Source organism: Juglans regia, chromosome 14 (genome assembly GCF_001411555.2).
Source record: "Juglans regia cultivar Chandler chromosome 14, Walnut 2.0, whole genome shotgun sequence".
Lineage (NCBI taxonomy): Eukaryota > Viridiplantae > Streptophyta > Magnoliopsida > Fagales > Juglandaceae > Juglans > Juglans regia.
The window spans coordinates 25985989-26002923 of NC_049914.1; the positions used below are offsets into that span (position 1 = coordinate 25985989).

Genomic DNA, 16935 nt, shown 5'->3' on the forward strand with positions numbered 1-16935 from the left:
GAAAAGACTACACTTAGTGTTTTTTTACCTGTCCAGAAGCCTCGTATGATCTGAAGTTACTTCATGCTTTTGAAGCCATTTCTCCATCAATTCTACGAACATCCTATTAAACATAAAGAAAGTTAAGTTTGACACCCACCACACTTATACATCCATCATAAAGTTCCCAACTCTTGAAAACTATAACATAATTTAAAGACAAAGTTTGTAATCAAATGGACATATCAATACTCATCCCAGAGAAGGTTAAAATAGAATCAGACAAGTGTCCAAAGGATGTCTCATAATTCTACAAACTTAAACTTAAAAACACAACTCCAACAATACATATCAAGCTAACACAAATTGGCACCACCTTGCCTTTATATGTGCAGCCAGAATCTGCACATGGAGCCCAAAAACTGAAACAAATGTTTTGAGTTTCCTAGGACTCAAAGCGCATGTTTCATAGGGAAGACAAACTGCTAATCAAATGTTAAAGAATCAATAATCATAAAAGTTTAAACTTTTATGAACTCAGCCCCTCAAGGTCTATCAAGTTAAGACACTAACCGAACATCAAAATGATTCATTTTCCATAATTGCATAATCCAGTTTGCAAAACCAAACTATGGTCAATGTACATAATGTTTAGAAAGAAACGCATTCAAAAAGTAGAAACCATAGTAGAAGTAAATCGCATAGGGGAATGAAGACATCACCTGCTTGTAGCCCTTCCGTGAATTTGGGCAAGATGTTTTTGTCCAGTCAAGCATCAGACAAAATACACATCCACGTACCATCAGTACATAACATATAAGTTGAAGAGGATTACAAAATTCTAGGACACATCTTAGGCTCTGGCGTAGGCCGAACCCTCCCATTCACATCCATGTACATACAATATGGTATGAATTAGCCTGTACAACAAGCAACCAAATGTTGTTAAGCATTTGTATACACCCAATCGATATGTATAGTGAAGGCGGTGGCGTAGATACTTACATGTTTGACTCATGTTCAATGAGGCCTAACATCATCTGATAATTTGCACTTGATATTATCATACCTATCTAATGTGCCAAAACATGTGCTTTCCCAACCCAGCTTGCTCCCACAAAATATATATATATATATATATATATATATAACCTCCCATTGGATAGATATTCTATATATATAATGCTTGTCAATCCACCATCAATGTCCAAAAATGCACCACAAAATACTACAAAAAACCTTCCCATATTTTCCCACAAAAAATCTCCTCAAGAGACTCACTGAGGGACGGGTTCGCAGCTAAGATGGCCCTCAACATACGATCGGTTTCATTTTGTTTCTCCATCATAACCTCCATGTTTGCCTTCATTGACTCCATCTCACTCTTGGATGCTTCAGCCTCTTTTTTATGTTTTTCAATCAAAGCAATATACTCTTTCTCTCGTGCTAATGACCGCTGTCTTGTAGACTCGGGGATCACCATCTCTCCCAAGCCTCTTGCATATCCCGGTCGATGCCCAAGCACCTCTCTAAAGACACCCGCTGCTGCTTCGTCAGTTCGTTTAGCTGGTTCTAGATTATTCAGCTTTCCTACCATATCCTTCTGCAATTGGACATAATGAACCGATTATGGACTTTTATGTCCTAATAATGCATTTTTAAGATAGTAGTCAAATAAATTGAACCATCATTGCATTTAACATACAAAATATCAAGGTAGAATATATTCACATAAATGTCTTCGGTGGCAGGTGTAACAAATTTATCTTTCTTCTTGGACCAGTGGGTTTCCTTGTAGAAGTCCACCAAATTTACATTTTCAGCACGCTACATGTGTGTGGTAAGTGTGCATGTAACATATTCAATCAGATAATATATTACATATGGCATGGATAGCTTAATCACTAATAACATGACTAACCAAACAAATGCTAAACAAAATGCAAATTGATCATATATCAGAGAAAGCATGGGGATATATATATATATTTCGCGAAAATCTACGTCCTATATTAAACATTATGTTAGTGTGTGGTTGCCATGATTGCCATGATATGAGCTTTCAAATTTTATACCTTTTGTTCTAGCATCCTCACAAAGGATTTCCGACCAGTTGTATGGTTAATTTTCAGCATCCTTCTATTGTCCTGATTTTGACTTGCTATTTTCTGTCATGAAAAACCATCATTTTAATCAAATGTAAATAGAGTAATAAATATCTCATCCAACGTCTGGGTTTGGATTGAACATGCAGAATGCATACCTGGAAGGCCTCGCTACCCCATCGTTCACAGAGCTTAAACCATACTAGGGGGGTGACCAAACTAGTCCCAGTCGCCAATGCCTCGTCATGGCTGCCATATGACATATATATCTGATGCAGTTGGTGGTGGAAGGCATTAAAGCGCTTACGAAGCTGTTTAGTCACAGCCTGGTTCTCTAAGTCCCAATCCAATTCAAAATCACCCTACATAGCCCATTAAAATTTAGGGTGATATGGCGTGAATTAGATATGGTATAAATCTTTAATGATCAACATCAAAGTGTATAAAAGTCTTACCCGAACACGATCGATCAATTCATCCTTATGCTCTTGGGGTACATCACTCCATCTTGGGTAACTCATGTTGCAGTGATGTTTAATGATCCAGCTTAAACGTGTTGTAAACATGTTCGCATTCTCGCAACATGGTGCTGTTTCTCCACAATTTATCTTCAACAGCACTTTCCCATGCTTACGTAATTTTTCAAATTCAGTACACTTCGCTGGCCTGCGACCACGTCTTGTCTGTGCCTGCTGATCTCCAGGCACAGACGAGACATCCTCACCTGTATAACATGAAAACAATAAGGGTGCGTTAGGGGTCTCATTTGTTTAAAGCAAGTGTAGATGACAATGATATAGTATCCTAAAATCACCTTGTACATCATTGTCAACTAGACCGATCTGAATATGTTGAACAGAATCCGGTTCTCCCCTCGGGGAGGGTTCTCTGTTTGCCTCGGTCTCTAGACATGGGTTCGCACAAGGAGTCTCCAATGGATGGCTTGGAGGTTGCGTTTCATCATCTGAACTAGCGTCTCCAATGCGGACTCCACGTGGCCTACGTGCACTACATCTATACGGCACATATTTCCGGGGACGGGCTCCTCGTACACTAGGCAAGGATCTACCTGGACCGTTTATGCTCCTCGTTAACTCCATGGGTTGAGATGAGATTAATATGGATTTTCCCTTGAACACTCTAACCAAATGTCTCCTATTTACGTCCACCTGAGATTAAACAATAGCAAACGTTAATTACATGAAGTTATTTAGAGGAAACATAACCACGACAACCATATATATGAATACTAACTCAAGAGAAGATAGGTACAGAAATGCAATATGTATATAATACTGTCGAAGGATCACTATCACATGAGAAGGATTCAAGGCAAATGCTGATAATGGAATAATAAACATTTACTAACGTATAACAAAACCATTTATATATATTAGAACATTAAAAAATGCAATACTGCTTAACTTGGGTACTCTCATTGCACCTTCAATTCTTTATAATCAGAAAATTCAATGTAAATAATATTATATTTGATACACAACGCTTTAACAAATGCAGTAATTAAAAACAGGAAATGGTACGAACTCTGTCCAGTGAAAGGTCATAAACAACAGCAGAACATTTCAGTAGTCAAGTAATAGACAAACAGATGAGATGCATCCAATTGCATTTGCAATAGAATTTCAGAGAGTTCATTCTAATATCCAATTAGATATTAGACTTTTTTTTATCAGTAAAACCCAAACTGTACACATATCACAATCGGCAAGTGCATTATAACTTGAAAAGGTCACCAATCAACCATGCGAAACTATATCTCACAACTGAGGTGCAGAACATTTCAGTAATCAAGTAATTGACAAGGAAAACACTATTCCTACATAATATTTCTATTGAAATTTTTTAATTTATTTTTTTACTTAATGATTAAGTAAGTTTTTTTTAAATAAATATGGGATTTTTTTTTAAAAAAAAAAATCTAAATGGGTTAAAAAATGGTGAAAGAAAAAGTAAAAAAAAAATACATATAGTACTACTACTATCTAGCTGATCAATATATATAATTTAAACTCATCAGTAAGAAATTACATACGGTGATCTTATAGTACTACTACTATCTAGCTAGGCCAGAAAAATATAGATTAGTTATGTAAATTATACAAGAGCCGGGTCGTTGATAATGAACCGATCGATCATAGACTAAAAGAAGGTGGTATATACGTAATTACACACATTAGATTATGGTTAGGTATATATGACTTTCTAGGGTATAACCTCATGGAGAGAAGATTTGCGACGGGACATCACATCGATGTCTACTAAAACCCTCATATATGATATATTACATATATATATATATACATTTATATAGCATCAACAGTTTGGGCAGTTGCCCAGCTTGCGCTTGATGTAGGGCAAAGAATGTAAGTTTGCCCAGATTTCTTGGCCAGTACATCTTTTCACAATGATCTATATGTTTGATTTTCATGATCTATGGTGACCTTTCCATGAAATGAGTGCTATCCCTACTAGTTTACCCAACAAGAGGTTGGGCAAGAGGGAAAAAGAAAAAGAAAAGAAAAGAACAAGGGCCGCCCGCATACGTATATTGTTAAAGATAAAGAATGAAAGGAAACGAAGAAGGATTGGAGAGGAAAATTATGATTCTCATTCCGTAATTAAAACTGTACACATCCTCAGTACATATATCCTTCGAGCAACACCATTTCAGCCAATCAGAAAATAGAAAGAATAACCAAACTACACCTATTCTACATTATTCTAGAATAAAGGCTATCTGTACAAAAAGACAAAAAGAAATGATCCTAACAAACTATGTTTAGCTAGAGGGAGATTCCTCTATTTTCTCAGAGTACGTGTAGAGCAGCTTTTCATTGGTGGAGGCTTGATTCCTTCCTTGTTGAGATATATTGCCATCTCGTTTTTTCCAAATGTATATATATTGCCTTTCGATTTAATTTTCTCCCTACCACGGCTTATTAGTTATATATAATTCTCTTTCTAACTAAAATACAGGTACAGAATTTCCTATAGGAAGAAAGATATTCCAGCCAGCTCATTTTCCAAGCTTACTTTTCACGTGCATGGAAACAACTTTGAATGGTAGGTAAACATATTTCTGTAAAACTTATTCCTGCAATAATTAAATACCCCCAACTCTTATATATACCAAGCATTGATAAACAGCTTGCTTCATCTGTAACCACAAGCCAAATATCTCTCCCACAAAATTGCGCAGACAATGTTGAAACCACAGCTAAGTCTCCGGTCGCAGTTCTCCTCCTCCTCCTCGACCCAAACCCCCAGCTTCCTTTTGCACAAGCCATTATTCCTCCATGGAAATGGCAATAGTATTACTTCCCTTTCAATATTTTCGATGCCCTCATTCCACAGGAAAAACAAAAATATTCGAATCGCCTTCGTGCCTGGTAATATTAAAGCCGTAGCAACCAGCTCTACTGAGAAGCCAACCTCTGTCAAAGCCATTGTAACTGTGAAACTAACTGTTGGTGGCGTCCTCTCCAGCCTTGGTATAGACCAAGATGATATAACAGACTGGCTTGGAAAAACACTCCTCTTGGAGCTTGTTAGCGCCGAGCTTGATCCTAGTAAGTACTGATTAATTCAAGATATTATTATATATAAAAAGTAAATTTGAAGAACGACTTTTTGGGAAGAAAACTCTTGCGCGCATGTGGTAATTTGTTATGTTTGTTTTGAATATATAGCTAGCTGAGGAACAGTTTTTGCCTCATCATTTTAAGAGTGGACATTCTATACTTTGTATTCAAATAATTTAAAATTATGAGAAAGATCATGCATGTAGCCTACAAATTTTATTATATTTTTATTTGATATTATATATGTTGATATAATATTATATATGTTGATTTAATTATTATTTCCAACATGATATGGGTCTAATTAATTGTATTCTTGACGTGATTTCCTCAACCAACCTAATCAGGGGGATCACGTACAGAATCTTACTGTAAATATAATTAAATGTGTGCAGGCTGTCAAGTACTACTGTATGCATGATATCTAAGTTAATAGATATCATAAGGGCAATCAGTTGGATATATATAGCATTAATCAAGCTTGTGAATTTTCAAATTATGTAATGTGACGTATCTGACTATAAAACGAGAGAACAATCAAGCTAGCAGCGGCCAGCTAGTGGCACTTTACATTATGGTCCCCCGTAAAGCGAAAGGTGTGTACATGTATATATACAGGCCGGAGAGAGAGGGACCGGGGGGGTGGGGAAGTTTATGTGACTATCATGAAATTAGGGTTAATTTGTCAAATACCAGATGTTAGTCATGAGGCGCAGAAGCTAGCTAGCTATACATATAGGTTAATTAAGAGCCCATAAATAAGAAATTAGCATGATCTCCCATTAATTAACATGCAGTATTACTGTTAATTGTAGTATTAATATATTTGTTGATTTTGAAGAGACGGGATTAGAGAAGGAGACAATCAAAGGGTACGCACACCGGACGAGCAAAGATGATGGGGAGGTGAAATATGAGTCAGGTTTCGAAGTTCCGGCAGATTTCGGAGAGGTTGGGGCCATTTTTGTGGAGAATGAGCACCGCCAAGAGATGTATCTCAAGGATATTATCCTTAATGGCTTCCCTAATGGTCCAGTCAATGTGACCTGTGATTCATGGGTTCACTCAAAGCATGATTATCCTCATAAGAGAATCTTCTTCGCAAACAAGGTCGGCCTCCTGGCCTCCAACTTCTTGAACTACGTACTACATTAAATTAATTAAACAAGCACATATACAAAACGTATAATATACAAAACACATGTATACAAAACATATGTATACATATGTACAGTCTTATTCTTTGTTTAGGCAGAGAGTACTGTTATCTCTTAGACATTTTTCTGTAGAGAGTATCAATAATAATGAAGACCAGACTAGTTACAAAATGAAATAGTGTACTGGTGGAGCTCTAAATGCATTATTTTGGTTTATGATATAAAAAAAAAACATATTCTTTTTTTATATATTAAAGATATTGCAAGAGTATATTTATTTGAAACTTGTACCTATCATTATTATAATTGATTATTAGTATTATATGGAGCCCATCCAGACAATAATATCATATTTTATTCTTCAGCGGAAAAATTTGTACTGCACCCACTGAAATCAATCATCAATTTAAATATAAAGCAGTAAGCAGTATTTGTTGTTTTTCTTTTTTAAATTTCCATGAAAATTGGGATGAATAGAGCTCGATCTTGGAACTGCATGCTATTGGGATCGACAAACTTATTTTGGAGAGAGATAATATGAATTACATATATAGTATTTAATGAATATTTAAAGTTATTATATACAAGTAAGATTCACACACATTACTTGTAGGACAGAATTGTGTATCCATCCATTTATCTTAATCAAATTTATTAAATCTGAAAGTTTGGATAACACATTTAAAAAATCAATTGATTTAGAATAATTCGAAGCCAATATTTACATTACAGGAATCTATTTTTTCTTATTTAAATTTTACTTTCCTAGGTAAACCTTATTATATTTTATTAAAAAATTATGATGACCATGTATAGTTTATAATGCATAGAACATTCAAACTTAACTATCCTCACGATTTTAATTTTTTAAACTTGATTCCCTAGAGGGAATTACATTTATAATAATATTGTCTCTTTAGAGCACTTTTTATTTTTTATTTTTATTTTTTATACTGATTTTATTTCCTTGGATCGTGACAATAATGTGTATATATATATGTGTGTGTGTGTGTGTGTGTGTTGGATGTGGATGATCTGTAGTCATACTTGCCATCAGAGACACCAGAAGGGCTGAAGAGGCTAAGAGAAGAAGAGCTTGTCACTTTGAGAGGAAATGGGGAAGGAGAACGAAAGACGCACGAGAGAATTTATGATTACGATGTCTACAATGATATTGGAAATCCCGATAGTAGTGACGATCTGAAAAGACCGGTGCTCGGCGGAAATGAACATCCATATCCTAGGCGTTGCAGAACTGGACGCCCTCGCAGTGACAAAGGTACGAACATCCTTTCAATTATTATTATTATAGGAGTAATGATATATATATATATATATATAATATCATACTACTATCTTACTTTTATCTTCTCGTTATAAACATGATAATTTCCATCATTCTTAAATCAACTAATTTATTTTTTTAGAAAAATTATTGTTAAACAATGACACCTCATAATAAGATAAAAGTGATCGAGGATAATCATGTAAGATAGACATAAAATACTGTATTATTGCATACTATATTTGGATCATTTAATTAAGGTTGATTTTGTTTAGCCGACGTCACATCTGAAAAGCATATATTAGACTTGTTTGTTCTGTTGTTTGTTGGTATCCATGCATGCTAGCTTATGGTTCTAATCGCTCGAAATTGATATTTCGGAGAGATATTTTCAATTTGTACTAGTTTCTCCGATATTTCTTTTTCTGAAAGCCGTCTCATACACGAACATGGATGGAATCATGACTTTCAATATAATTGTGCATATCATGTGACAACTGATGGTTTGATTTTAAGAAAACGCAGGCATGGATATTTTGATATCTTTCAATTACATGGTCAAGGTCTCGATAGTGCATGGTTGATCATAAGGTGATCATCACAGGAAACCATTCTAGAATTGGGGAGAGAGAGAGAGAGAGAGAGAGAGAGAGAGAGATTCTTCATGCAATAACGACGTACGACATGTCTTTTAAGATTGTTGACTATTAATATTACGTTGTAGGACCGGCGGCTCTAGGTTCCACTAGGCAACTAATTAGGCAGCCGCCCTAGCTTAATGCCTTTAGTGAAGGAGGGCCCCAAAATAAAATCCTTCAATCTTTAAGAAAAAATATCCCAATAAGGAGACATTGACCGGTTCAACCAGAGAATATCAAAAGTATTGTAATTTGCAATATCTTTAATTTATTTTTATATTTCTCTCTTTTTTTCTTCTTCTCAGCACCTTCTTTTATTCAGCTAGCTTGCTGCTGTATGTTTTTTTTTTTTGTGTGTGTTGATCACAAATATTGATCGAGCTAGCTCTAATTACCAAAACATACTAAAATTAGGCTCAAGAAAATTAAAAGTAATATTAGAAAATAGAACGATAATGAAATAAATAAAATATTATGACAATGTAATTATAAGCTTTCATTCATCTAGTGAAAAGTCCGAGCATGAGATCATGTCTCTAGGATTTGTCATTCTCCTATATATATGGTTCATACGAAGGTATATATATATATATATAAAGTAAAATATTACATTATAGAATAAGAATACAAGTTAAATATAAATTTATCACGTCCATAAATATGATAATTTCAGATGATAAAATATAAAATATAAAATAATATTATTCGAATAATAAATATAATCACAGTAAATATAGTTCTTCATTCTTTTTTAATACGTAATTTCATTCCTTTTCTGTCATATGAACGTACAATTGCTTAATTTGTGCCAGATCCGTTGTCGGAGAAAAGAAGTAGCAACGTCTATATTCCAAGGGATGAATCCTTCTCAGAAGTAAAGCAGCTGACATTCTCCGCAAAGGCATTATACTCTGTTTTGCATGCATTGGTACCATCCCTAGAGGTCGCAATCGTTGACGGTGAACTCGGATTCCCTTACTTCACGGCCATAGATAAACTTTTCAACGAGGGGGTAAACTTGCCTCCTCTTAATAAAGCACAGAACAAAGTATCCCTACTCAACATCCTGCCTAGGCTTGTCAATAGTATTACTGAATCCCAAGATGAAGTGTTGCGGTTTGAGACCCCAGAAACAATGGATAGTAAGAAAACAGACACATAAACTTTTGTTCGATCCTCTCATTCTATGCAATCTTTATCCAAATGCTTTTTTTGGGCACGTGTAGGAGACAAGTTCTTTTGGTTTAGGGATGAGGAATTTGCCAGGCAGACTCTTGCAGGTCTCAACCCGTATAGCATACGGTTGGTCACGGTATGTATTGCAGTCATTTACAATGAAAGATCTTGATGAGTAAGTCAGAATTAAGATAACTCTTTCTAGAAATAATATGATGACATTATATATTTATCCAGTACTATTAGATCAAATCTTGTTTTTTCAAAAACAATAATCTAAGTAAAAGACTATTAATGGACAATACCATATCAGTATAACATTATATATATATATATATATATATTCAATATAATATATAGATATAAACTCCTATAAAAAAAATATAATAGATTATAAACACATGCATGCACACATCTACAATGCGTAAAGTGTTGATTTATATTTGAAAGAAAATAAAAAAAATAGTTTAGCAAAATAGAATTAATTATGATCAAACATGTCATGATGAACTCATATGGTATTCTCTTAGGTCCTTATAAGATACAAGCTGTACTACTGTGTAGATTTTAATTTCTGTATACTAAACTTTTGTTTAAAAATCATGATTTAGGAATGGCCCTTGAAGAGTAAGCTTGACCCAAAGATTTACGGCCCTCAAGAATCAGCAATCACTACAGAAATGATTGAGCGACAAATCAAAGGCTTTTGTTCTGTCAAGGAGGTAATTAACACCATAAAATACACATAAATGTGATAATTACTTGCACGTGATATATGGTGATAAAATTTATGACCCCTTCATTCTTATAATTAATCATCTATCATTCAAATATAAATATTGTGTTATTTAATTATAACTATATATATTCATTAATCATGCAGACCATAAGTCAGAAGAAGTTGTACATTCTAGACTACCATGATCTATTCTTACCCTTTGTGAGCAAAGTAAGAGAAATTAAAGGCACAACTTTGTATGGATCACGGACGCTCTTCTTCCTTACCCCTGAGGGCACGTTAAGGCCTTTGGCCATTGAGCTAACTCGGCCACAAATCGATGGAAAGCCACAGTGGAGGGAAGTTTTCACACCGAGTTGGGATGCTACAGGTGTCTGGATGTGGAGGCTTGCCAAAGCTCATGTACTAGCCCACGACTCTGGTTATCACCAACTTGTCAGTCATTGGTATACCTTCCTCAACCCTTAACCCAAGCGAGTATGGAAATATGCCAATACTTGTTCTATCCATGGACTAAAAAATCAGTTTTTAACAAGCTGAGAAAAATATATATTTTGGAATGATTTTTGTTCAACAAACAATGATATAAAATAGGAAACATAATGCACTTGTACAAATAAATTGCTAACATGTTGTATTCTTTTATCTATTCAATTTCAGGCTAAGAACTCATTGTTGCACAGAACCTTATATAATTGCAACAAACAGACAACTTAGTGCAATGCACCCAATCTACAGACTATTGCTCCCTCATTATCGGTACACCATGGAGATTAATGCTCTCGCTCGAGAAGCTCTCATCAATGCAGGAGGGATTATTGAGAGTTCATTCTCACCGGGAAAGTATTCAATGGAATTTAGCTCTGTCGCTTATGACCAGCAGTGGCAATTCAACCTCGAGGCACTACCAGCAGATTTACTTAACAGGTGATTTATGATTAACATTTCCTTATTTAAGTTTAATCAAAGTAATCAAGAGGGATACTATGTATTGGCAAATTTAGTTAACATTATAGCCAATATGATCTATGATCTCCAAATATATTCACTAATTTCTTGACTTCACTACTTGCAAGGGGGCTTGCTGTTGAGGATCCAACTGCTCCGCATGGCCTAAAGCTGACAATTGAGGACTACCCCTTCGCTAATGATGGCCTTCTCCTTTGGGACACCATCAAAGAGTGGGTTAGCGATTTTGTCAATTACTATTATCCTAACCCGGCAGCCATAGAGTCCGATCAAGAGCTACATGCATGGTGGACAGAAATCCGAACAGTTGGTCATGGTGACAAAAAGGATGAATCATGGTGGCCGGTCCTCAACACCCCAGAAGACCTTATACAAATCATCACAACAATCGTATGGGTGACTTCTGGTCACCATGCAGCCGTGAACTTTGGACAATACACCTACGCTGGTTATTTCCCAAATCGGCCTACCATTGCTAGGAACAATATGCCCTCTGAAGAACCTTCTGAGGAATTTTTTACCAACTTCTTAAGAAAGCCCGAAGGTGCACTCTTACAATGCTTCCCTTCACAACTTCAAGCAACAAGAGTCATGGTTGTTTTGGACGTACTATCAAATCATTCTCCCGATGAAGAGTATCTAGGGGAGGCAATAGAGCCGGCATGGGCTGAGAATCCACATATAAAGGCTGCCTTTGAGAGATTTAATGGGAGGTTGAAGCAACTTGAAGGGATTATTGATGAGAGGAATGCCAATAGGGACTTGAAGAATAGAAATGGGGCTGGGATTGTGCCATATGAGCTTTTGAAACCCTTTTCCGAACCCGGAGTGACGGGAAAGGGAGTTCCCTATAGCATTTCTATTTGAAAAGGAAAATGCATATTTTAGGGTGTAGTTTCATAGGTTATAAAGAGCTTTTGTGAATTGTTATTTTTCGAAAAATAATATTATGGGGTGAACCATATATATAAATATATATATACATTTTTTTTTATATAAAAACAAACGTTTCGTTAATAGAAAAGAGATTACAGACATTTATCAAGCCAAATAGCTTGAGAAATAAAGTCTGGAAAACAACCAAACCACATTGTGGTACTCTCAACATTCCAAGCGTAATGCATGGCAAGCTTGTGAGCTACCCCATTTCCTTCTGTTTAAACATGTTGGATTTGGCATACAATATATAAAGCCTGAAGCTTCCTGATTTCAAGAACCAGATCCTCAAGTAAAGCTGCAACCTCAAGTTCGGCATTCACCACTTGCACAACCATTAAACAATCTGATTCTACCACTAATCTAAAATTCTCAGACCTGCACAGAGTTGCAAAGCTCAAAAAATAGCTAAGCGTTCAACAACTTCCACATGAATCCCTTCCTCTTCAACTTTAGTAGCTGCCCAGATAACTTCACCCTTATCATTTCGTAACATCAAACCAACACCAGCTTTGTGAATATCCCCAAACCTAGCACCATCAACATTAACTTTTAACCATTCAGTGGGAGGTGGCTTCCATTCATAGAAACATCGGATTATAGGTCGTGGTATCAGCTGAATTTCCTTAAAAGAATTAAGCACAGATAATGCATTATTAATGACCTGCTGCACCACAACAAATTTATGCTCATGCACCGTCTGGTTCCTCCTCCGCCAAAAACCTCAAGCTAGACAAAACATTAACGCTAACTCCCCTTCCTTACCCTGCTCCACTACCTTCATTGCAACCTGCATAGCAGACATATTTCTGTCCAAAGTTTGCATTACAGGCACCAAAGAATTCCAACTGGAAAAAATAGACTGACAAAAGAAAATTGCTTATGCAAGATTTTCGAACCCTCCCCTACAGAAACAGCAAGAAACATTAGTTAAGACATGTCTCTTATACAAGTTAGTTTTTGAAGGTAAACCCTCTTTGCAAGCCCGCCAAGCGAAAATCTTAATTTTGTGTGGGACTTTCATTTTCCACAAAGCCCTCCATAATTTCCTATGCTGGTTGGAGTTTGAACATTCCCCTTGAGTACCATTTTTCCTTTCCATAGCCATCCGATAACAGCTTCTTACACTAAACTTTCCATTCAGTTCTTGATACCAAATCCACTGATCTAGTTGTTCCCTAAAACTGAGCGGCCCCTTCAAAATGTTTGCTACTAAGTTTGGATTGAAGAGAACCCTTAATTGTGCCACATTCCATCCTCTCTTTTGAGTATCTATCAAACAAGCCACAGAAGCTTCTTGGAAATCAATGCTGAGATCAATTTGTTCTTGAATCAATGCTTGGCGACCAGGTATCCAAGGAGCTTTCCACAACTTAGCCGTTCTCCCATCCCCAATCTTCCATATACAACCATGCTTCATTAACTTTTTAGCTTCCCAAATACCTCGCCATGCAAAGAAGGATTTCTTCCTATACCCGCTTCTAACAAAGAGCCATTAGGAAAATATCTAGCTTTGTAAATTTTATGCAACAAAGAATCTGTCTCTTTCAGGATGCGCTACCCTTGTTTAGCTAACAAAGCCAAATTAAAACCATGTAGAGATTTAAAACCCAACCCTCCTTTCCCCTTCAAATTACACATTTTTTGCCAACTAAGCCAATGTATCTTCCTCTCATCATTTTTCTGTCCCCACCAAAATTTAGCCATCATTGCCTCCAACTCTGTTGGAATGGACATGGAAACTGCTTTAATAAGAATTTCTCTCCCTCATTGTGACAACAACTGCTCCTTCCATCACTGCAATTTCTTCCATACTCGTTGCTTGATATTAGAAAAAGCCTTAGATTTTGACCTTCCAACAACAGGAGGTATTCCTAAGTACTTTTCATACTATTGTACCCCTTGTACTCCCCATAAATGCATTAACTCAGTCTTCCTTGCAAGAGAGACATTGCCTGAAAAGACCCAGGTTGTTTTGTCCTTATTAATTTTTTGACCCGAAGCAAGCTCATACCTCTCCAATAAGGCTTCAATCTTCCCATTTTCCCCCTTATCTGCTTTACAGAATATTACTGAATCATCTGTGAACAATAAGTGATTTATAAAAGGAGCACCCTGACAAATTTTGATTCCAGGAATATCATGGTCTAAAGCCTCAGCTTTTAATAAAGAAATAAGCCCTTCAGTACATAATAAGAACAGATAAGGGGACAAAGGGTCCCCTTGTCTTAAGCCTCTACTTGGAACAATATTTCCTTTAGGTTCCCCCATTCACCAGTACTGAAAAAGTGGCAGTTTTAACACAACACATAATCAAATTGACCAAATTGTTATCAAATCCCAAGGTACCCATAACCTTCTCTAAGAAATCCCACTCAACCCTGTCATAGGCTTTACTCATATCTAGTTTAAGGGACATATAGTCTTTCTTACCCTTCATCTTCCTTTTCAGATAGTGGATTAACTCATAAGCCACAAGCACATTATCAGTAATTAAACAGCCAGGCACAAAAGCACATTGTGAATCTGAAATTATGCTAGGCAAAACTCGCTTCATTCTATTAGCTAGCACTTTCGAAATCAATTTATAGACCACATTGCACAGACTAATGGATCTAAAATCTGCTACTTTCTCCGGGTTCTTCTTCTTTGGAATTAATGTTATAAAAGTATGATTTAAAGAAGATGGAAAATACCCCGAATTTAAAGCATCTAAGACAACACAAGTAACCGAAGTACCAACAAGATGCCAATACCTTTGAAAAAACAAAGGAGCCATACCATCACGTCCTGGAGCTTTGGCTGGATCCATCTGCTTCAAAGCCTCCTGAACTTGATCCTCTGTATACCTCTTACATAAATCATCATTCATATCATTTGAAACCCTTCCTGCCAGTGCATCAAGAAAATCCATGGGACCTCTCTGACCTACAGTTGAAAACTGCTGCTGAAAATACTCAGTAATAAAACCATCCCTCATCTCCCCTTCCTGCCATTCACCCTCATCATTTTGCAATTTTCCAACCAAATTCTTCTTCCTTCTATGAGAAGCCTTTGTATGAAAAAACTTCAAATTTTGGTCCCCCTCCCTAAGCCAAAGTGCCTTAGACCTCTGCCTCCACATGATTTCATCCCGCTCCAGCCACTTATGAACATCATCCCTGATAGCCTATTGTCCTGCCCTTCTTAAACTCATTGGGTCCCTTTCTTGCGACTGCTTTAATCGAATCTTAGCTTCTCTAAGTCTCTTCTGCACATGGCCAAAGCTAGATCGATTCCACACTTGAAGCCTTTGCTCGCAAGCTGAGATCTTGTTCATCAAATCATCCATAAAGTTATTGTTCGTGCCCCTCCTCTAGATATCTTCCACAATGTTATCACAACCTTTCTCTCCCAACCACATAGCTTCAAACTTGAACAACTTCTCCCTTTCACTTGCCACAGTAGGTGCTTCTGAGTGTAAACAGATCAGTATATGATTCAAATAGGCAGCCCCTTCATGTATTACGCTAATACCGATTCCAACATTGTGGATTCCCAAAATACCGATTCAGTTGTACGCTAATACTAAAACCAGACACCCTCCCATTACACCAGGTAAACTTGGGACCACTGAAGCCAATATCCCTCAATAAACAATCATTAACAACCTTTCGAAAGTCAAGCATATGTCTTTCAAGCCTATCTCAGCCTCCCCATTTCTCATGCTGATATAGGATTTCATTGAAATTCCCAAACCCCAACCATGCCTCATCATCCTATCTACACAAGGAACGAATAAAATTCCACGTCTTGTGTCTAAACTATGATCCGGATGCCCATAAATCCACATAAGAAAAAACATATCCGTACTAATCCCATCTACCATAACACATGCATCAATATGGGATTTTGAGTAATTCAAAATCGTTAAATGAACATCCCTTCCCCACATCATCGCGATACCGCCACTCCGACCCTCATTGATCACTGCTCACAGCCAAACAGTTACTAAATCCAAGCTTAAACTTAACAGAATCAAAATCACGCACCTGTAACCTGGTTTCCTGAAGAAACACAATATCAGGAGCTTCCTACTTGATTAAATCGCAAAGGGTCCGAATGCTGCGTGGGTTCCCAAGCCCACGTACATTCTAGCTGAGGAGTTTCATGTCTCTCGGCGGGGCTGATCGTCAGCCACCCCTGATATGGAAGTTTGGGTCTCCGCAAAACCCTCTGTCGAAATATTCCTAGCATGCTTACGCTTATTTGTTTTGACAAGCTCCAATTCATCATCCTCTACCTTCGCCTTACACTTACGGGATGCAGAAATCCTCTGTGATGTATCTGCAGTTGGAGATGAAATACTA

General features: G+C 36.6%; 1 protein-coding gene across 1 annotated transcript; it reads left to right on the forward strand.

Annotated features, from left to right (window-relative positions):
• The first annotated feature begins 5258 nt into the window (after positions 1-5258).
• On the forward strand, positions 5259-12626 carry LOC109021360 (linoleate 13S-lipoxygenase 2-1, chloroplastic-like). The gene is made up of 9 exons (XM_019003978.2): positions 5259-5674; positions 6528-6796; positions 7885-8122; positions 9579-9908; positions 9993-10078; positions 10554-10664; positions 10826-11127; positions 11342-11608; positions 11758-12626. Exons 1-9 carry the CDS (start codon positions 5308-5310, stop codon positions 12515-12517), a joined length of 2730 nt encoding a protein of 909 aa, XP_018859523.2. The 5' UTR covers positions 5259-5307; the 3' UTR covers positions 12518-12626.
• The last annotated feature ends 4309 nt before the right edge of the window (positions 12627-16935 follow it).